The sequence below is a fragment of the Contarinia nasturtii genome, unplaced genomic scaffold, assembly GCF_009176525.2.
Source record: "Contarinia nasturtii isolate CC-2019 unplaced genomic scaffold, AAFC_CNas_1.1 Cnas_scaffold_533, whole genome shotgun sequence".
NCBI classification, from domain to species: domain Eukaryota; kingdom Metazoa; phylum Arthropoda; class Insecta; order Diptera; family Cecidomyiidae; genus Contarinia; species Contarinia nasturtii.
The window spans coordinates 3,924,051-3,944,868 of record NW_022197885.1 but is presented as its reverse complement, the minus strand read 5'-3'; the positions used below and the strand labels follow the sequence as shown (position 1 = coordinate 3,944,868).

At 32.6% G+C, this 20,818-nt stretch overlaps 3 protein-coding genes across 5 annotated transcripts; 1 reads left to right on the top strand and 2 right to left on the bottom strand.

The window, feature by feature from the left end:
• The first annotated feature begins 518 nt into the window (after positions 1-518).
• On the top strand, positions 519-1,719 carry LOC116339598. Its single transcript, XM_031765571.1, has 2 exons — positions 519-728; positions 814-1,719. Exons 1-2 carry the CDS (start codon positions 678-680, stop codon positions 1,603-1,605), a joined length of 843 nt encoding a protein of 280 aa, XP_031621431.1. The 5' UTR covers positions 519-677; the 3' UTR covers positions 1,606-1,719.
• A 1,951-nt stretch (positions 1,720-3,670) lies between these two features.
• On the bottom strand, positions 3,671-12,268 carry LOC116339920 (serine/threonine-protein phosphatase 6 regulatory ankyrin repeat subunit B-like). 3 transcript variants are annotated; one of them, XM_031766020.1, is made up of 43 exons: positions 12,234-12,268; positions 11,971-11,989; positions 11,847-11,893; positions 11,675-11,773; positions 11,413-11,511; positions 11,249-11,347; positions 11,077-11,178; positions 10,920-11,018; positions 10,737-10,835; positions 10,568-10,666; positions 10,410-10,481; positions 10,282-10,308; positions 10,064-10,162; positions 9,887-9,985; positions 9,377-9,475; positions 9,175-9,273; positions 8,715-8,915; positions 8,487-8,639; positions 8,254-8,269; positions 8,122-8,168; positions 7,932-8,030; positions 7,737-7,835; positions 7,575-7,673; positions 7,444-7,521; positions 7,243-7,365; positions 6,973-7,077; positions 6,811-6,909; positions 6,615-6,713; positions 6,483-6,551; positions 6,392-6,424; positions 6,205-6,303; positions 6,046-6,120; positions 5,954-5,977; positions 5,767-5,865; positions 5,604-5,669; positions 5,342-5,515; positions 5,161-5,223; positions 4,921-5,082; positions 4,771-4,850; positions 4,573-4,710; positions 4,467-4,508; positions 3,967-4,399; positions 3,671-3,883 (listed from the first exon to the last, which is right to left on the bottom strand). In XM_031766020.1, the coding sequence occupies exons 1-43, from the start codon at positions 12,265-12,267 to the stop codon at positions 3,789-3,791; spliced, it is 4,161 nt and encodes a 1,386-aa protein (XP_031621880.1). In that variant the 5' UTR covers position 12,268; the 3' UTR covers positions 3,671-3,788. The 3 variants fall into 3 exon arrangements, with proteins under 3 accessions (XP_031621880.1, XP_031621881.1, XP_031621882.1); XM_031766021.1 differs by having other exon boundaries at positions 3,982-4,399; XM_031766022.1 differs by having other exon boundaries at positions 5,447-5,515.
• A 597-nt stretch (positions 12,269-12,865) lies between these two features.
• Positions 12,866-18,819, bottom strand: LOC116339921 (putative ankyrin repeat protein RF_0381). The gene is made up of 24 exons (XM_031766023.1): positions 17,748-18,819; positions 17,501-17,662; positions 17,377-17,395; positions 17,191-17,237; positions 16,913-17,101; positions 16,809-16,820; positions 16,617-16,693; positions 16,521-16,542; positions 16,382-16,455; positions 16,204-16,306; positions 16,120-16,140; positions 15,866-15,964; positions 15,698-15,799; positions 15,532-15,633; positions 15,362-15,466; positions 15,205-15,303; positions 15,044-15,145; positions 14,861-14,959; positions 14,757-14,795; positions 14,484-14,701; positions 14,367-14,408; positions 14,122-14,299; positions 13,685-14,050; positions 12,866-13,081 (listed from the first exon to the last, which is right to left on the bottom strand). Exons 2-24 carry the CDS (start codon positions 17,553-17,555, stop codon positions 12,963-12,965), a joined length of 2,289 nt encoding a protein of 762 aa, XP_031621883.1. The 5' UTR covers positions 17,556-17,662; positions 17,748-18,819; the 3' UTR covers positions 12,866-12,962.
• Positions 18,820-20,818: the final 1,999 nt, after the last annotated feature.

The following is a 20,818-nucleotide window of genomic DNA, read 5'->3' as shown; positions in this document are numbered from 1 at the left end:
TTTTGAGTATTTAAGTATACATTAAATATCACTTTTGGGGGAAAAATTGATTTTTCCCGTGGGCATCACACCAGACATGACACGTCACTCTATCAACCAAAGTCGCTCAAAATCTAATGGTTTCTATTCCTCGGCACCCCCAATCTTCCTGTGAAGTCAGATTTTGAATCACTTTTCTTGGTTGAAAGTTATCGTGTTAAAAAAAATTTGCGTACAGCGTACAGGGTACCACGCACATACATTCGGACATTGAAAAAACGTTAGATTCGTGTTCTCTGGCTCAAGAAAAACCGAGAAAACACATTTTTCGACCGATTCCAATACTTTACCTTACATTACCTTACACATTAGGTGTGTGCGGAAAAGTAAAAGAGCCAAACCAATCATGTATTAATTCAAATATTGATCGCAATAGCTCAAAAAATAAAATTATAATTAGGTTATCAGAAAATAAGATAAAAACACTTGCTTATCGTCCAGAGTGTAGTTGTTTTTCGAATTTAAAACAACTGTTATTCATCATCTGAACTTACGTCAAACATATCAAATTCTCATTGTGAAAAACAATTCTATATGAAGTTAAAATTTTCCTATAAAAAGGGCCACGTATATACTCTTCGAACATCAGTTACTTTTTTATTGAACCTGAACGTGGAATATTTCCCTCGACTAAAAAAATGAAGCTGTTTTTATATGTGGCATTATCATTCCTTGCAATGATTATCCAGGTAATATAAATTGTGAAAAAAATAGATATATTTTAAACAAATTTCTGAATAAATTTTCAAAAGCTGATGGTCTTCTTCCATCCAGGTTAAATCAGACAATTATAAAAATCTGTTGGCGTATTATTCACTGATAGATAAATTTGACGAGAAAGCCAAAGCAATTGATACTTCGATTAACTGGAAAGATAAATTACAAGAAGTTCTTTCAATCCCAACTGAAGAAATTATGAACAATTTTAAGAAAACCAATCCTCAGTGGGTGGAACAATTGGCCAGTGCATTCATAAGTATTCCACCTGGTCAAAGCAGTACATCAACTAAATCAGTGAATAAACAAATTAAGTCACTTAATGAAAATCATAAAAAACTTTGCAACACTGTGTATTCGATGGTAATGAGTACAATGGAACCATCATTTAAACAAATCTCTGGCTTCGAAAGTGCATATACAAAAGTAACAACAAAAAATTTCGATAATTTTTTTTTGGATAAAGTAAAAGCAAAATTACCAACTTTTAAAACAACACATGATCAGTTATTGGCAAAAATAAACACCAATATAAATGGAGTTTTTGTTCGATTGAGAGACGACTACGTAAACAAATTGAATTCATTAAATGAACATACAAGCTCACTTCCTAATGTACTGACCGAAATAAAAGCAGCACAAGACAAATTTTCAGTTGCGGTCAGCAAATTATCGCAAGATTTAAAGGCATTTGCCGATGGAGCTATTAAGTGTGCAGAATTTTTACTAGATGCGAAAAATCTAAAGTTCAAATCAAATAATAATCTCTCAGGCAATGAACTAAAGCAATTAGAAAAAAAATATGAGGAATTGTTTGGAGAATTTCAGTCTCTGTTAAAGAAAGACTAAGTTAAAGTGATTGGATATCACTGTTTTTCCCTCTCTATAATTACACACATTTTATTATGTAAAATCAGATGTACTTGAATTTGATCGTAATAAAAAAAAAATTGAGGAAAATAATTCATCTTTTTGTTTGAATTAAAATTTTAATAATTCAGTTGAATATTTTTTCACAAGGGTCTCAATTCGCATGTCAAAATAGCCAAAAGGTTGCCGCTCACCACATTCCAAGAACTTTAGCTATCTCAAACCCACTTCAATAAATAAATATCCAATGTGTATATTTACATGATAAATGTAAATTCATTACGATATTATTTATCTATAAATTTTGTTGAATGTCGCCTAATGAATGGCCACGTCGTTTGCGATGGTATTCAATTCCTTCCATATTTTATACAATACTAAACAAATTTAAACACAATTCTAGCCTTTAAGCCAATTTACATGTAAATAAATGGCAATGTAATTGTGAACAAATATTGTCATACCGCTTTCATTGTGCGGGTAAAATGAATGAACGACCGCAATACATCATCCGTAGTAGATGTCCCGAAGCATATCTCGTCAATGCAAAAGAAATGCATTCGAGAGAAAAAAAAACGATGAGCAACACATTGAAGTTGAAACGTTTAACCAGTGAGATTCGAGTCGTTCGTTCTTTTTTGCATTTTCTTCCTCACAATAGGCAGTTCCGCTAGAAAACTCTCACCTCATCATCGTCAATCATGCCCGATAAACGAATGTCTTTCATGTCATTTGTTATGTGATCGATTTGATTGTTGAGTTCGTGACTTCTCAATTAGCGATTGATTCGTTTGAACGAGAGCAGTAATCAATTATTCGTGTGGAATTCATGTCTACAAATCATTTTCCAATACAATTTGGTTTGTTGTTGTGATTTTTGTGTGAATCGTTCAATGATTTCTTATGCTTGCTTTTTGGTATTTATTGACGTCCGACTTGGTTAAATATCGAAACGTTTTTGCGATATGTGGAAAAAAAGTTTCCGTTCGAAATGATTACGCTAATTAGCTGCAGCGGCCACGTTTGGAAGATAGAAAGTGGAATCATTCCGTATTGTTAGCAACAATGGATGAGTTGCGGTTAACGATACCCTCTAATTTTTGGTGAATACAATGCCCAACATATTACAATCTATCACGCTGATTGTATACAAACCAATACCTTACAAATATTGATACATTGAATATAGCAATCGTCAGTGGCACACCGCGTGCACGATTCTATTTCCTTTGCATACATTGTTGAGATCATTGATTCGGTGAAACTATTTTGATTCATAATTACACTACCGATGATGCAGATCGAATCGGCGGCAAATCGAAAATAACACACTCAAGATTGAATAAAACAGATACAATATTGTACAGTAATGCAATTTTTTCAATGATTCGATGATGCAATTCGACTTTTACCAGCTATCTGATTGCCGGAATTATTCAATCTCCCTACGCTATGAAAAGTAACACTTTCAAAAGATACAGAAATAGAGTTGGTGTTTTTTAAAATAAAACTTCTATTCAATCAGCATAGGAAACATTCGATATAATCAAATCAAATGCTGTACATTACAGGGTAATCATTGTCAGTACAATTCAGATGTTGTTTGGTACGTAACCTCATTGGAACTCTTTTTTTAAATTTAATATCGGATGTTCGAATCTATTATTATGTCATGAATTCAATTCGAGTCGCAAAAGAGTCACATTTAAACATAAGCGTCATCGTGTATTCTGTTTAATGTTTATTGAAAAATATCACATGCACTTTTAGCAAACATACTTACGTTTTTTTTTTTCATTTATTTGCGTCAGTTAAATTTTTGACATTTAAAAAAGTGTTGATTTTTTGCAAAACCTGTAACGTAAGACACGAGGTGTTATTATAATTTATTGGTGATTATGACGATAAAAAAACTGATAAGCTCTTTGACGGGTTATTATTTGAAACGTTTTTTCTCTGGTTGTTTTTAACAAATCGCATCGATTAACACGCAATTAATTCCTGCGGATCTTTAAACAGAAAGTAAAAAATGTAAACCAAGCTATCGATGCATTAAAGTCATTTATTTCATGTAATAATAGAGTATGCTTTGTTAATTGTTATATGTATTCAATGTTTATAAGTTTGGTTTCTTGTTTCGCACTTTACAAGTGTGTAATATCTTAATAGCTTTCCTGCCAAACATGCTTTGCGATCCATTCAGTATAAAATGCGACTCTTGTGTAAATGGCTGGCAGTGAAGTTCCACAACTAATGCCTAAAATTGAGAAACAAGTGATATTTGACGTTGTAAAGATTCCTTGTTTCAAAAAAAAATTCAACTTGTATGTGAAATTTTACCAAAGGACACCACACCGACGACATGTGGAATGCTGGATGTGCCACGGTACACCTGAAGCGGTCCTCCACTGTCTCCTTGACAACTATCGTTTCTTGCACTCGGATCGAATGCACAATATTGACTTTCACTAATGCCGTTTCGTAGAGTTGAAATGTTTGGCAATCGATTCCAATCCAAAAGTGTTTTATTGCATTCGGGTAACACCAACGTTGAAACTTGCGTCTTTAAAAGTTCATTTGATAATTCCTTTTCTTCATTTATTACGCCCCAACCGGTCACAAGCAGCGGTACATCCGTACTCTCGTCACGTGTATCATTATGTAAGCAAGCTGGCTGAATATCGAATGTGAATTCAATTTGATTGGTTAAACGAAGTAAAGCAATATCATTCTTTTCAAATAAAAATGAGTACTGTGGATGTCGAATGATTTTCTAACGAAAAAAGGATAAAAAGCGTTTAATTTTGGATGTCAATGAAATATTGTGCATCTTTAAAAACCTCGATTTGATGGTTTATTGCGTCTGGGGTACTCAGTGCTAACTAAAAACGAAAAGGAAGACAGAATTTGAATTGTGTTTAATACTGTGTATACGTTCTTATATACTTCTCCTAGACGAACAACGACGGGTTGACGCGTTGTTTTCAAACAATGTGCTGCTGTTAGTACGAACCGCTCCGAAATTACTGTTCCGCCGCATTCAAAACGAATGGTCGAATCCTTAAGGAGATAGCCCAGTGCAGCCTTTTAGATAAAAAACATGATTAAATCAAAAATATTTTGCGGTAATTTTTAATTTTATACCATCCAAGGAAATTCTCCACCTGTCGCCGATTCTCCACCGAAAATGCGACGAGCCGGAAACTTCGAATAGGTACGACATGCTTTTTGCCAAATACCGAGAAATTTTTACTGCATGAAAAAAAAAATCTAGATTTATTCAATTCAAATTACCTTTTCGTATTTTCACAATATTATTTGCTGCTGCACGAAGCAATTCAACAATGTTTGGGTAACCTTCGCGTTCGGCTATATTATGGGCTTTGAGTCGTTTATTATTTCGAATATGAATATCAGCACCATTTTCAAGTAAAATGTTCAAAATTTCTTCATAGCCTGTGGTGACGTTCAAAAAAGTCACGTTTCAAAATATGGAAAAAGGAAATAGTTTTTTTTTTCTTGTTTTATAATCACCTCTGAATGCAGCTTTCATCAAAGCTGAATTTCCTTCATTTGATTGTGAGTTTATTTCAGCACCTATTTCCAATTTTATTTACAAATAGTTAGATACCTACCTTGTATTTAACTCAGGAATTGTTCCTCTGAGGAGGTGCGGAACAATCCCTAATTTGACTACACTAATCTACCAGCTCACCGGATTGGTCAAGGTGGTAATTTAAAGGCAAAGCTTCGACTGAATAGTATTCAGTGAATACACCCGACCTGAATCGATACCAAAACAAGACTAAACTAATCTCACCATTCTTAGAGAGTAGATCCACAACTTTGGCAAACCCGTATTCAACAGCAGTTATAAGTGGTGTGTTACCTAGGGGGTAGACACAAATTTTTACTATACAAAACTAAAAGTATACTAGAATCGACTAGAAGCTATACTGAAAGAATATTTGTGTTACCGAGTATATTTCGACTATTAACGTCAGAACCTTTCTCTATGAACAATTTAGCGATGTTTTCATTACCTACGATCCGAGAAGAAATTATAATGAACGTTACAATTGAAATGATAACACAAGTGTCGGTGAATCTTATGAATTAAAGCGTTATCAATTGACAAACCCGCTGTGACTGCCACATGGAAACTTGACATTTGATCTTTATTGAATATATGTACATCAGCATTCGAATTCAACAGAGCTTCGACGATACTTTCATGGCCTACAATTAATGAACATCACATTCGATCAATTATTTATTCGCTGAACAATCAAATTCACGTCATCAATATTCACAACATTAACTTCACCTTGATGTGCTGCGACATGTAACGCTGTGCAGACAAAAATGATATAATGGTTTTTTTTTTATAGTAAATTTTTCAAAAAAATAATTTTATACCTGTGTCCAGCAGACTATTTTTTGCATTTAGCTCTGCACCTTTTTCCATCAAATAGAGGGTAATATTTTTAAAGCCTACCATTTCAACATTTTCAAAAATTATAAAAAACTGTTAGTTGGTAACTTTGAAGGGCTTTGAAACTAAAAGAATTTTATTACCATAAGTACTTGACGTGATGAGTGGCGTATTCTGTATGAAATTTCGGCTGTTAATATCAGCTCCACGTTCAATTAACATTCTCACTATTTGTTCGTTACCTATGTAGTACCGAATAGTACACAGAATTATTTGTATAAAACTAACAGTACTTTGCGAAACTGTTTTGGTACGATAAAATTAAATCACCTTTTTGTGTAGCGTAGTGTAATGCATTGTTACCTATATTAAAAGATTTTAAATAAAACAAAAGATTTTAAATAAAGTGCATCATTATTACCCTCAAGGTTTTTGGCATCAATATCAGTACTTGATTCATTTAATAATGATTGAACGATTTTTTCATAACCTGAAAAGCATAAACCCTTTGAATAAAATTGATTTTTTTTAGTCGCAATTTATTAAATATTGCCTCCATAACAAGCTACGATTAAAGCCGAGTTCCCATCATTATTGGCTATATTCACATCTGCACCTCTGTCAATTAAAATGCGCACCACCTCATCAAAACCTTTGTAAAAATTAGTTTTCATAAAATTATTGTTATCGACCAAATAATTGTGTTATATTAAAATCGGAAATAGGAATATGGAAGTTTCACAGCTAACCATTAAATGCTGCTAACTGAATTGCAGTCGAGTTTATGTGATTCTTTTCATTAATTTTAGCTCCTAATTCGATCAGTGTTCGTACAGTCGATGGATGACCTAAAAAAATAAAAACAATTTAAAAAAAATTGTGACTTTATTATATGTTCACTGAATGTATACCTCTATCCTTGTAGATAGCAAGATGGAGCGGTGTGCTTTTTTCATGGTTTTTGTGATTTATGTCAGCTCCTTTTTGAACTAACATTCGAACTATCTGATCATGACCTTTTGGAATAAAAATGGTAATAAATGTTCAATGATTCATTACGTTCTTAAATTACTGAACAATATTCTTTTGAATATTTTTTAAAAACACTGTTTCAATGTACCATCAGAGCTAAACTTTTTGATTTAAAAAATAAAATTTTCAAATTAGATTTCAATATTTACCATGGAATGCTGCATAGCTGCATGGAGTGAAGAGAATATAATCATTTTGGTCAAAAGCTGCACCGTTTTGAAGAAGTAATTCGGCAACTTTGTAATGCCCACCAATTGCTGCAAAATGTAATCCTTGTAATGTAAAATAAAAATAAATTAATAAAAAAAATAATTTATTTATTAATAATTTAAATAATTCAATTAATTTACCGTTTCTTTGTTTATTATTTGTGGCATTGATATCGGTGCCGATTTCATCGATTAGATATTTCAGAAATGTATCGTGTCCTAAAAAAACAGTTTTGATTTTCTAAAAAGAAATGACCTTTCAAAAAACTCACCTTTGCTTGCTAAAATGTGAACTAAACCATCGCCATCTATATTTTTAATGTTAGTATTAGCCCCATTTCGAACTAAATCATGTAGAACGTGATCGTTGACTAAATAAAAAACAAATCGAAATTAAATTCACCGATTAAACTCTATAAAACTTCCAAACGAACCCTCTAATGCTGCAGTTAAAATCGGTGTGTTGTTAAATCGGTCGGTTACATTCAAATCTGCACCTTTTTCAATAAGTAGGCTCACAATATCATTTAAACCTGGCGAATAGGAAAATTCAAATAAAAAAGTCGGCCGAATTACGGCTATTTTGTTTTCATTCAAACAAACAGATACAATATAACAATTATTCTTACCATTTTCGATAGCCACATGAATTGGCGCTCTTCCGTTCTCATCTTTTTCATTAACGTCAATTCCACTTTCAATGATGATTCTAGCGGCTGTCTGATTTTCTGAATGAAGTGAAATCGAATTAAGTTTTATCATAGTTAAGTTAATCCATTAAAAAATTGAGTATTCTCATACAAAATTATCTACACTTACTATCATGTATTGCATCAAATAAGGACGGTGTTTCACTTTGATTTGATCTTGATGAACAACATAAATTATATTTTTTTTTCTCTAAATTGATTATTTAAACTGGCATTAATGTTTCGCTGATAATATACTTACAATTTGTTTTTATGAGCTGAAAATCAAATTATAATACAATTACAAAGCCGATTAAATAGAAAAGTGTTCATGATGGTGAAAAAAGTTCATAACAGATATTAAACTAAGTTACACACAGATTACTTGCACTTGCACAAAATTCATTCAATCAATCTTTTTGTAACATTTACTTTACGCGACATACATTTCATATTTACTAATTGGAAAAATTCTTCTATGCAGACGAAAATTACCTTTGTGTTTATTCATTTCTGCAGCTTGAAGCAAAACAACAATCTTTGGATATCCTTTGGATTCTGCCCATTCCCAAGCTTGGCGTCGTTCGTTATTTTTGATATGAATATCTGCACCATTATCGAGTAAAATTTTTACGATTTTTTCATTGCCTGTGGTGACGATCAAAATAAAAATGGAAATTTTTGTGCAAATTCAATAGATGAGCCGAGTTCAAGTTTTTTAACCTTTGGCAGCAGCATATATCAAAGCTGAATTCCCTTCATTTGATTTTGCATCTAGATCGGCACCTAGCTCAACTAAAACTTCCACCACTTTGTCGTGTCCGTAAAATGTAGCCACCATGAGCGGTGTGTTTCGATCCTTATTTAGACTATTAATGTCAGCCTTACCTTTCTCAATCAATATTCGAACAACTTTTTCATAACCTACGGTTTGGGACAATCGAATTATAATGAACTTAACTCAGAGAAATGGAAAAGTTTTGTAACACGAGTGAATCTGTATTAATTTTTCTGTAAGCGTTATTCCAAAGCGTTATTCGATGTTAGACAATATAAACTTGCACTAATATCTTGAACATATGTTTTATCAACCTTCAGCCAAGAAAGAACATTTCTCTCGCTGATTTTGTGGAGCTAAGAACTCAAAACGTCACGTTTTGTGTGACTTAAAAATATTTCTTACCAACAATTGCGGCGCCTAGTAACGCTGTGATATTCTGAGTAGTTTTTAGATGTACATCAGCGCCCAATTTTAATAAATGTTCGACCATTTTCTCATTGCCTAAAATGTAACTTACGGTTAAAAAACGGCTAAAACTTGCTTGGATGGATATATTCAATATCCATGCATTCAATGAAATTCAAATACTCAAAAATTTACTCACCAACATAGGAAGCTTGCATCAATGGTGTGTTTCCATCATGATCTTGGCTATCAATATCAGTTCCGTTTTCAATTAAAAGCGTAACGATTTTTTCGAAGCCTAAATAGTGAAAAAAACAATTTTATTTAAATACAATGCAAGACATAATGGCTTTGACTTTAAGGTATATAAAACCGAATGCATGGCTCAAGCTGATTGGAGTCGATTGCAATGCATATAGCCATATACCACATATATCATTACGATACAGTGTCGAATAGCTTGCTCTGACAATATATTCTACCAGTGATGAGCACATTAGCTGGCTAATTTGCCATCACTGTGTACACCGGCTAACGAATGCGTAAGCCAGCACTAACACACGTCAGGAGAATTGGACGTTTTCACACGCATACTATCATACACAGTCACACAGTTAGCTGGCTAACGATTGGTGTACACCAAATGTTGGTATACACCGAGGCTAAGACAACGCTGGCTAACGCAAAACCATCACTGTATTCTACATACCATTTTTAGCGCTTTTATGGATAGATTGTCTTCCCAGATTGTCTTCACTATGAATGTCTGCTCCATTTTTGATCAATATTTGTGTAACATTATATTGGCCTAAATGAAAAAGAAAAATAAAAACAATCAAATAAAATCGAACCATTATCTTTGAAAATATTCTTGGATGTTGTTGACCTGCAGCCGAAGCTAATGCAATGGTACTCTCTCCATCATAGTTTTTACTATTGATATCAGCACCTCTCATCAACAAAAGCTGAACAACACTCTCACGACCTAATGTAAAAAAAAATCAGGAAAAATTGAATCAGTAGCAAAGTAATATTTCAAAGGCAATGTATTGACAGTGATAAAACTGAAATGTGAGAATAGTGAAAAGTCTTTAATGTTTGCACCTGCAGATGATGCCAAGTGAAGTGGATCTAAATGAAAAAGAAAAACAAACACAATTGAATAAAATCGAGCCATTATCTTTGAACATATTTTTCAATGTTGTTGACCTGCAGCAGAAGCTAATACAGACCGTTTCCCGCACTGTTTTTGCTGTTAATGTCAGCCCCTTTCTCTAATAAAATCGACACCACATTTGCATGCCCTTCATGGGAAAAATATCGAAAACAAATGTATTACTTGTAATCAAAGCAAAACCAGTAATCATTTTAGGAAAATTATGCAACTAACCATTAAATGCCGCCAATAGCATTGGCGTTTCTTCTTCGTTATTTTTTTCATCAACTTTGGCACCAGACTCTATCAACAACTGAACCAATGTGTCATGGCCTAAATATTGATGAAAATAATTGCATAAAATTGAGCGTTTATTTTTTCAAATACTCATAAATTTTCTCACCATTTTGACTTGCGAAGTGAAGAGGACTATTGAGATCTTTATCTTTGCTGTTGATATCAGCACCTTTCATCAATAAAAGCTGAGCTATTTCATAATAACCTAATTTGAAAAATGGGCAAATAAAAGTCACACTTTAAAAAAATCTATGGTTTCAACACAATCGACATTTTTATGGTGGATTACCAAGCTGAGCTGCAGAATGAAGCGCTGAACTTGACATCTCATTTTCCTGGTTAATATTTTCCCCCTTTTCAAGCAGCAACGACACTGTTTTATAATTACCTAAAAGAATGAGACAGGGATGTATCGATGAAATCAATCATTCAATACAAAAGATTACCACCAATAACAGCTAGTTTAAGGGGATTGCTTTCATCTTCGTTGATTGCACTGAGATTGGCGCCGATTCCTTCAATTAGATACTTCAGAAATGAATCATAACCTGAAGTAGAACCATTTGATTCGATAAGACTTGAAATAAACGAATTACGATTTCAATTTGACAGGCCTACCTTTGTATGCACTTATGTGTACTAATGAATTTCCAAAAATGTTTTGTTTATTAATATCGGCGCCCGATCTAAGTAATTGAAGCACAATACCATCGTTAACTAAATGAAAAAAAAAACCTAAATCAGTTTCATGTATTGAGTTTTGCGAAAATTACGGAACAAACATTCTATGGCTGCTATTAAAATCGGTGTGTTTCCTTCTTTATCGATGATGTTCACATCTGCACCTCTGTCAATTAGCAAGCTTGCAATATCATTTAAATCTAATAAAAGAGAATCAATGAAAGTGTCGTAAAACCAATCAAATTATCTAAGAAAATGAATAGAAGATCCAACAGTGTTTATGCATTAATTCAGAATGAAGTATTTTCATCCAAATTGGCCTCTAGAAATAAAAAAAAATGTTCAAAATTTAATTAGTCGTACGCTTTTCAATCGCCACATGAATTGGCGCTCTTCCATTTTCATCTTTTTGATTAACGTCAATTCCACTTTCAATGATGATTCTAGCGGCTGTACGATTTTCTGAACGCAAGAATATCGAAAGAATAATTTAATGACAAGGTGTAATGAAATTATAAAATATCTATGTACTTACTATTACGTATTGCATCAAATAATGCTGTGCTGTCACTTTGTTTTGATCTTGACAAACGACATAAAATACACAATTTTTACACCCGATTATTCGAAAAACAAAACTTTTTAGATTAAATACTTACAATGCATATGTTTTATTATCTGAAAATTGATAAAGGTATTACAGTTTTAATGCAATTCTTTTGGAAACTTGAATATCAAGCAAGCATTGAATTGTTTGAGCATTTGACTGAAGAAGAAAATGTCCAAAATGACTCCAATAAATCAAAGTTGCTCAGGAGTTTTTCAAGCTGAAAACTCTCTATTTTTTTTCGTGTCCTCTTCAATTATTGTAGAGTTCTCCATAATTTCAGTTCTAATTAGAACTATATTCAACGCTATTTACCTGAATGTATGAAAATAAATGCCATAATTAGCATGACCACAACAATAATATTCATTTTTGTATGATGTTTGGTTTTCGATGTTTTGTGCACAAAAAAAACACTTCAAACCGTTTATATTTTTTGTAAAACTTTATTTTTGCAACTGAATAAATGTTACTTGAAATGAATCTCCTTGTTGCTTTTTAATAGTAAGAAATTCAATCACACGTCGAAAGAATCGAGATTTCGATTTGCCACTAATTTTGCATGTAAAATATTTCAACACAATTGGATGCCGAACAAGATATCAGACAGACAGAATAAGTGAAAACGAGAGTGAATCATGTTGATTATTGCATCGACCGTAGCCAAAACGAGTTTATCAGATATTTTTACCCATATAATAAAGAGCGAATGATGTTAACACAACAAACTTGTTATTGCCTTCGATAGGTAAATCAATGTCAATGAGTCAAAATCAAGAGTCTGATCATTCTATTAACCATCACAGTTCTTGTCAACTGCTTAGTGAATATCTGTATTGTGCATAGAGAGAGGGTAGGGGATTACCCTATTTACGTACAATTAAAACTAATTTTATTTAATTTTCAAGTGAATTATATTGAATATTTTATAAAATTGAACAATAATGGAAAATGGTAAAAACTAGTGATTAAAATATAATTTGCCTTGGAGCCATAAGTAATAAGTATCCATCCATGATTTTTTTTATCAGTACGAGCGCCATTTTATACCAAAAGCTGGGCAATCTTGTCATCAGCATAACTAAGCGCTGTATGTGACATTTTATTTTTGTGGTTGATATTCGCACCTTTTTCAAGGAGTAATTTGACGGTATTGTATTGTGCTTGATTCATTAAAAAAAAATCCAAATCAGTTTCATGTATTTAGTTTTGCAAAAATTACAGAACAAACAAGCTGCGATTAAAATAATGAAAGTTATTAAATTTTTCGATAGCTACATAAAAATGTCAAAACCGTTTCATACTCTTAGCAAATACAAATTACAAAGCCAAAAGTAATAAGAGTTAAATGGCATTTTACCATCTTTACAGAATCACTGTTACGATCAACTACTGGTACTTCGTGAATCACCCCTTGATTAAGCGCAAAACAAATATATATATGAAATTGACTTTCCTTGACCTTATCATTAATAAACGAGTTTTAAGAAGTTTTTGCTCAAATTATTTTGAGAGCAAAACACGTTCTACTTGTTCTTTTATGAAAAAAAGAAGATGTGTAATTTAAAAAAAAGCCCGACATGTCGCTATTTGTTGGCTGCCAGAGATTGGGAATTCCAATTTGGGACAATTTAACTAACAGTCGACTATGAGTATAAGTCTTATACTTAAGTTTTTTTTTGCTATTTATCCCAAAAACATCGGTTAGTCATTAATTCAGTCTGGAATATATGAGATAAATGCAAATAAGTGTGTCTGTAACTGACCTGGTATAATTCGCGAACTAACATTGTCCCCCATTCCTATGTTTGCTGTAATCCAATCAAAATAGTATGCAACTCTGGTGTACACTGACGGTAGCGTCGTTCCACAACTGATACCAAAGGACACAATGCCAATAATGGACGATGTATTTGAATTACTGCGAAACAGCGGTCCTCCGCTGTCTCCTTGACAGCTATCGTTTCTTGCATTCGGATCGAATGCACAATATTGACTTTCACTAATACCATTACGAAAAACGGGTAGAAAAATTCCCTTATCGCGGTTCCAATCTAATAGTGTTCGATTGCATTCGGACAATGGCATCGTTTTTAGTTGCGTTTTAAGCAGGTCATTCGATTTTTCAAACACTTGAATCGAAAACAGATGAAAACACTGCATAAGTTTCGTTAAATTTATGGAGTAAATTGAACGCACTTACATTCACTTCGACCCCATCCGCTTACGTATAAAGATACATCATTATCTTCGTCTAGTATATCCATTTCTAGAGTGGCTGGTTGAATTGCTGGTGTGAATCGAATAAGTTTTGAAACTTGAAGCAAAGCAATGTCATTAGTTTCAGTTTCACTCGTATAATTTGGATGCCTAATGATTGTCTAAAAAATTTAAAAATTAACAAAGAATGAAATGGAAATTGAAGTAATTGATAAATTGTTTAAAAACCTTTATCTGATAGTTGACCGCAGCTTCATCATCTAACTTTACCTAAATGAACATTTATGAAATTAATTTGAAGAAGAATGCGAATCGAATTTCATGAATAACATTTTGTTCACTAACTATTCCAAGGCGAGCAACCACTGGTTTACGCTGTTCTTTTGTACAATGTGCTGCAGTCAATAAAAATCGATTGGATACAATTGTTGCGCCGCAATCGAAGCTGATATTGTAGTTTAGATTTAAATAGCCTAAAGCAGCCATCCAGGGAAATTCACCCGGGGCGGCTAATGCACCGCCAAAATCACGACGAACCGTGAGCTTTCCATACGTTTCGCATGCTAAGTTTTTAAATATTTATATTCATTGCTTTTGTTTAACTATCAAATTGTATACCTTTCCGTATGTTGACAGTCTGTTTGGTGGTTGTTCGATCTTGAATAAACGAAATGCAATGTGAATTAACATTGAATTAAATCAAGACAACAAAAATATTTTACTTCTCTCATCAAGTAGATCACACGGTTCTTTCCACAATTTATTTTTAATGTGGAAATCGGCTTTATTTTCGATGAGTATATCCATAATCTTATCATATTCTGAAATGGTCAGATTTCATTTCAGAACCCATTCAAATTATTTAAAATTTTCAATAAAAAATATGGGTTCAATCCGAAATTCACCTCCGATTATACACACATGGTGCAATGGACTATTTCCATTCTTATCCTGAGCATTTATATGCGAACCTTGTTCAATCAGCAACTTAACCGTGTTCGTTTGACCTAGAAAAATAAATTCAATATCATGTGGTGTGAATTCAATTTATTTTTTTTTCACTTGCCCCCCATTACAGCCATCATTAAAGGAGTACGTTCGTCGTTGGATTTGTCGTGAATATCACCACCAAATTCAATTAATAACAGCACGACTTTATCAAAACCTACAAAAGACTGAATCTTTGAACAAAATCTGCTACCATGCAAATCGGCAATGATTACCATTAAACGAAGCCGCCATCAGCGGAGTTTCGCCTTCAAGATTTTTGGTGTTAACATCCGTATTGTTGTCAAATGCAATAAAAACTTTTATAATCTCGTCATAACCTGAATACAAAACGCTCATTAGATGTGAATTGATTTTATATCTATTCTCGATTGCTCGTTCTAACCGTAGAAAGCTGCCAAAAACGTACAAGTATTTCCATCACGATCTCTTTTGCTATGTATATCAGCCCCGTTTTTGAGTAAAACCTGGACCACATTCAAATGCCCTAAGAAGACAAACGAAATCATATTTTCAAGAGAGAAAAACATGTTATGCGATATAAAAAAAACCTTTAATTGTTGCAACATGCAATGCATTGCTAGATGTATCATTCGTTTTGATGTGAATATTTGCACCATGCTCAATGAGTAATCTTGTCATCTCAACATGCCCTATAACGATAAATCCATTTTAATGTCCATTCACAGATTTTTTTTTCTCAATTAAATAAAAATCACCAGAGGAAACGGCAAGAATCAACGGTGTTGTGCCCGTGACGGTTTGAACATTGATATTCGCGCCGTTTTCAAGTAAAAGGACCACAATATGTCCAAACCCTGCAGTTTCAGTTACAAACAAAAAAAATCCATTTTTTGGTCAGTTAAATATGGGTGCATTAAATACCATTGTGAAATTGTCGTATATGTGTTTGCAATGGGTCTAATTTCACATTTTGGATGAAAAGCAAATTGTATTTTATGTTAAACGTTACCCTTATGTGCAGCAAAGTGAACTGAAAAGCATAAACCCTTTGAATATAATTGATTTATTTAATTCGCGATTTAATAAATATTACCTGCCGACTTGCCAGTGACACTCTGTAAATGAATATTGGCGCCACGTTCAATTAGTAACTTCGCTATGTCGATGCGACCGTGAAATGCAGCATACATGATTGGCTAATTGATTAAAACGCATTTAATTCGACCATATTATCGTATAACCGAAAATCCATTGCCATCATAAACAAATACCGTAATTTTTTCATTATTTGAGCTATCAATGTTGGCTCCTAGATCTAGAAACTTTCTGACGAGATGCACAAAACCTAAATTTTAATTAATTTTTTTAATTATTGGGTTCATCAACTTTTAATTTTATAAACAAAATTACCGGCTGTTGCTGCAATCAAAACCTAAGTTTTAATGTAAATAAAATATTTTTTAAATGATTGAGTTCACTAACTTTTAATTTTACAAACAAAATTACCGGACTGTTGCCATAATTATTTTTAATGTGAATGTTGGCACCAAGTGGAAGGAGCCTATCAATAACTGTCCCTCTATCTGTGTGTCGAAGCAACAATAAACATTTATAGACCATTAATGCCTGTCCAATATATAATTCTAGTACTTCTCTGCGACATTCCCCGTGACAAAATTACATTATTGCCAAGATTACCTTGAAAAACCGCTTTTAAAAGGGATAATAAGAGATTTAGATTTTAAAAAAATTTAACACATTAAAAAATGTTTTTTTTTTTTTTTTTATTATTATAAATTTACCTTTGGCGAGAGGTGTGTTGCCATCCTTATCCTTTAAATTCGCAACAACAGCACCAGAGTCGATCATAATGTCTATAATTCCCGTAAGTTCTTTTTCGATGGCGATGTTTATCGGCACATCTCCATGCTTATCGATTTCATTTATATTTGCGCCATTTTCAATGAGAATTTTGGCTGCGGTCACATTTCCTTATGATATGAGTCATGAAACACAAATAAAATCCAAATGAATTTAACTCAAAAATGAACAATTTTTGAAACATTTTCTTGTCACTTACGCATACGAAGAGCTTCTTGTAATGCTCCTCTTTGAATTCGAACCGGTCTTGGAAAATAGGAAAATAATTTAAGATGATCAAATTTTATTTTCTCAAAAAGGATATGAAAGATAAGTTTTATTATAAATCTTTGATAAGGATTTTGAGTTTTAATTCATAAGAGATTCTCAAATTCTCTTCACTAACCGCTCTTGTTGTCGTGGAACTGAAATCAAAACGAATCATCGATATTTTTAAATTATTTTACAGTCTGAATAATAAACAGATCTTTTAATTAATTTAAAAAATAAATAAAAGTCGTTTAATTCACCTGCATGCGCAAAAGCAACAAATATAATCGTTACAATCAGAACAATGTTCTTCATTTTGGTTCATCTGAAAATGATATTTTGATTTCGAAGTTGAGAGAAATCTGAACTAAAAATCACGTTGAATAAAATTTCGTCCAAACACCGCGATACAAAAATGCAAACTAAAGCGATGAAAGAGAGCTACAATTAACATATCGCAAAATAAAATCAAAAGTTGTCAGACGAATAACTTGTTTATACAGTTACCTATGTAAAAAAATAATGGACCACATTGATTCGTATGAAGTTCTGTCATTTTTTCACCTTGACCTTAGCTCATTCAAGCAGTGATTGCACACAAAATTTATTGTTTCTATTCTCTTCTGCACGCTGATGCACCGCTAAAAACAAGTTTTACTAAAAGTATTTTACTCATTCAATTTGTACCACACATTATTAAAATATCGTTGGCATTTTTTTATAATCAGCTTTAAATCCTGTCAAATGCTTCAACTATTTATATCTCTGATTTTTGGTTCGAATATCGAATATTTTCATTAAAAATACGATATATGCATTTGAGACAAATTCCAAATGGTTTACATCTCATTCAAGATTTTATGATACCTATAAAAAGGTAGGTTTTACTACCCTACACCGGACAACACCGGAATATTGAAACCGAACTAAACTTAATCGGTAAAAACCATTTCGCTTACTGGGTAATAAGACGATTATAGAATTTCGAAAATTATGTGTAGATATTTAAGAATATATGTCGTTAAATCGTGAATATTTTTTACCATAGTTCGCTGCGTTTTTTCTTTCGAAATATAAAATGTTCGACTTAAAAAAAGCATTTTGAATAGCCCTTTTAATAAGGGGCCCTTTTAATAATAACGAAATTAGGTCCATCCGAAAAATGATATAAAAACTGCATTTGTGTAAAGCATAAACAAACAGCGAATGATTGAATATTTTTACATATCGAAAGACAAAATGTATTATCTCAAATAACATTATTAAATCTCAAAATTTTAGAGCTGCTCTGGAAAGGCAGAGAAGAGCTATTGTGGCAATGAGCGCGGGAAGTGAACAATTTCGGAAAGAAAAGTTAGAATTGGTTTTAATCTGTTGAAATTAAATTATAATGAAAGATTTTTCCCTTTTTCCATGCATTCTATTTTGTGATGGTCAATGTATGCCGAAAGATTGAAGTAACAAGCGTTGGTGTTTTTATTAAATAATATATAATCAAAGTCACAAAAAAAATCGAATATTTTTCAGTTCTGGTGCGAGTTTGAGTTCGAAAAAGTAATGAAGCGAAACAATGAATATCGAAAATAATGAAACAATGTAATAATTTAAAATTATAAACCTTTGAAAAACATTCTAACACATCATTCTTTCACGTCAAAAGTAAAATATGTCACAAGCTGAAAGTATATTTCTTTTTAAATGAAAAAGAGAGTGTTTTGAAAGATAATTTCTAACCACGAATTTACTTTCCGTTGCATACGTCCTCACCAGGGGATCCGAGGTGTCCGATTAATCCTTTACGGCCTCCAATATAGACCAAAAGTGTTCCAATCAACAATTCAATTCAATTTCTATGAATTTTAAGCATTGCTTTGGACCCGTTACTATGCGGCTCTTGAAAGTGTTAATAAGAGATACAAGTCGCCAGATCGATCGGTATAAATTTCAATACAGTAAATCATACATCGATGCCTGTTCAAGTACATAATCGGTAAAGGATGCCGAGAACACATTTTTTTTAAATTAATGCATATTTTGGGCCGCACAAAGTCGTAAAATATTTTACGACTTTGTGCGGTCCAAATGAAAAATATATGAAGATCTGTGAATGCCGCTTATGCGCGATCACAGATCTCATTAGTTTAAAATTCCGCCTCACCGATTTTAAATGAAAAATTAAAAATCGATGACCAGGTAACCAATTGACTTAAACAAGTCGCTCCAACCCAAACGGTTTTCAGTACTCCTTCAGTAACGTGAAGTAGAACATCGTCAGTGAAATAAGCAAATATTAAATCTGAACAAAATTGAACACTAAACAAAGAGATATTCAAGAAAACATTTGTTTTTTCAGTTTCACGGAAAATAAATATCTGAAAACGTAAATCTGATTTCTTCTATAGTTTAACAAAATAAAAATACGTGCACTTTTATATCAGCTGCATGACTGGAATGTTCTAGCCAAAAAAATATAAAATTAAAAACATCAATTCAAAATACCAAGTTATTTATTTAATATTCGCACGCAAAAAATCTGGATCTATTTATACACAATTAAACACAAATAACGCGTTGAACGCATCCGTTTGAGCTGTAAGTGTATACATATTTATCATCTTGAAAACCATATATGAACCGGCTAGAATTTTCGTGACCTTAAAATAAAGCTGCAACTTGCCCATTTTTTATATGAACATATTGCACTTTTACTTTGACATATTTCCTGAGCTCACGAATATTCTAACCGATTCATATCAAGGCTATGCAAATACATCTACACAATTGCTTATTAGTATAGCGTGTGCTTATGAACCATCGGCATAAAATGTTAGTGTGTTTGTGCCGAGAATACCAGCGATAAGCATTACTGCAAACATTTTATATCGATTTGTCAAACAACCGACGGCAGTTCTCTCAAACATTGTGCGCTTGTTTCCTTTTTGGACGTTCATGTGGTTTTAGACAGTTTACAACTCAACAGTTTGGATTAAATTGCGCATTGATTTCCAGAGAGAACATTTCTAATTTCAATCAACGTTTTCAGAGACACTAGCGGTATGTGACATTACTCTTCTTTTTTTTCGAATGGACATGAAAAATATTTTTTCAAAGAATATCATCATTGCTATATAAATTTTTCAATTTGATCATTCTCTCTTCAAACAGTATTGATTGTTGAAATTTAAAATCATCACGTTTTACACATTAAAATTCTCAAACTGCTTGTTTGGCAAAATCAAAATCGTTCACCAAACAATAAAAAAGCGAGATTTTTCAAAATTCAACGTAAATTTCGTCTTAGTTTCAATCCATTTCATTTCTTGGAAAACATATCATAGACAGCTATTGAGTTTCATTCTCGCCAAAAAAATAAACGTTGAATAAAAAGTGCAGTGTCTGCAGTTTTCTTGTCAAGGAATTCGTATATACAAATCGTATTCTATAGCAATAATATAGAAATAATATACAATACAATTTGTATATACGACCCAATCCCTGTTTTCTGTTTATTTATATCAATGTATACGAAATCAAGTGTAAGAGTGGCAAAAATACACTTGCGTTTGCATATTTAACCG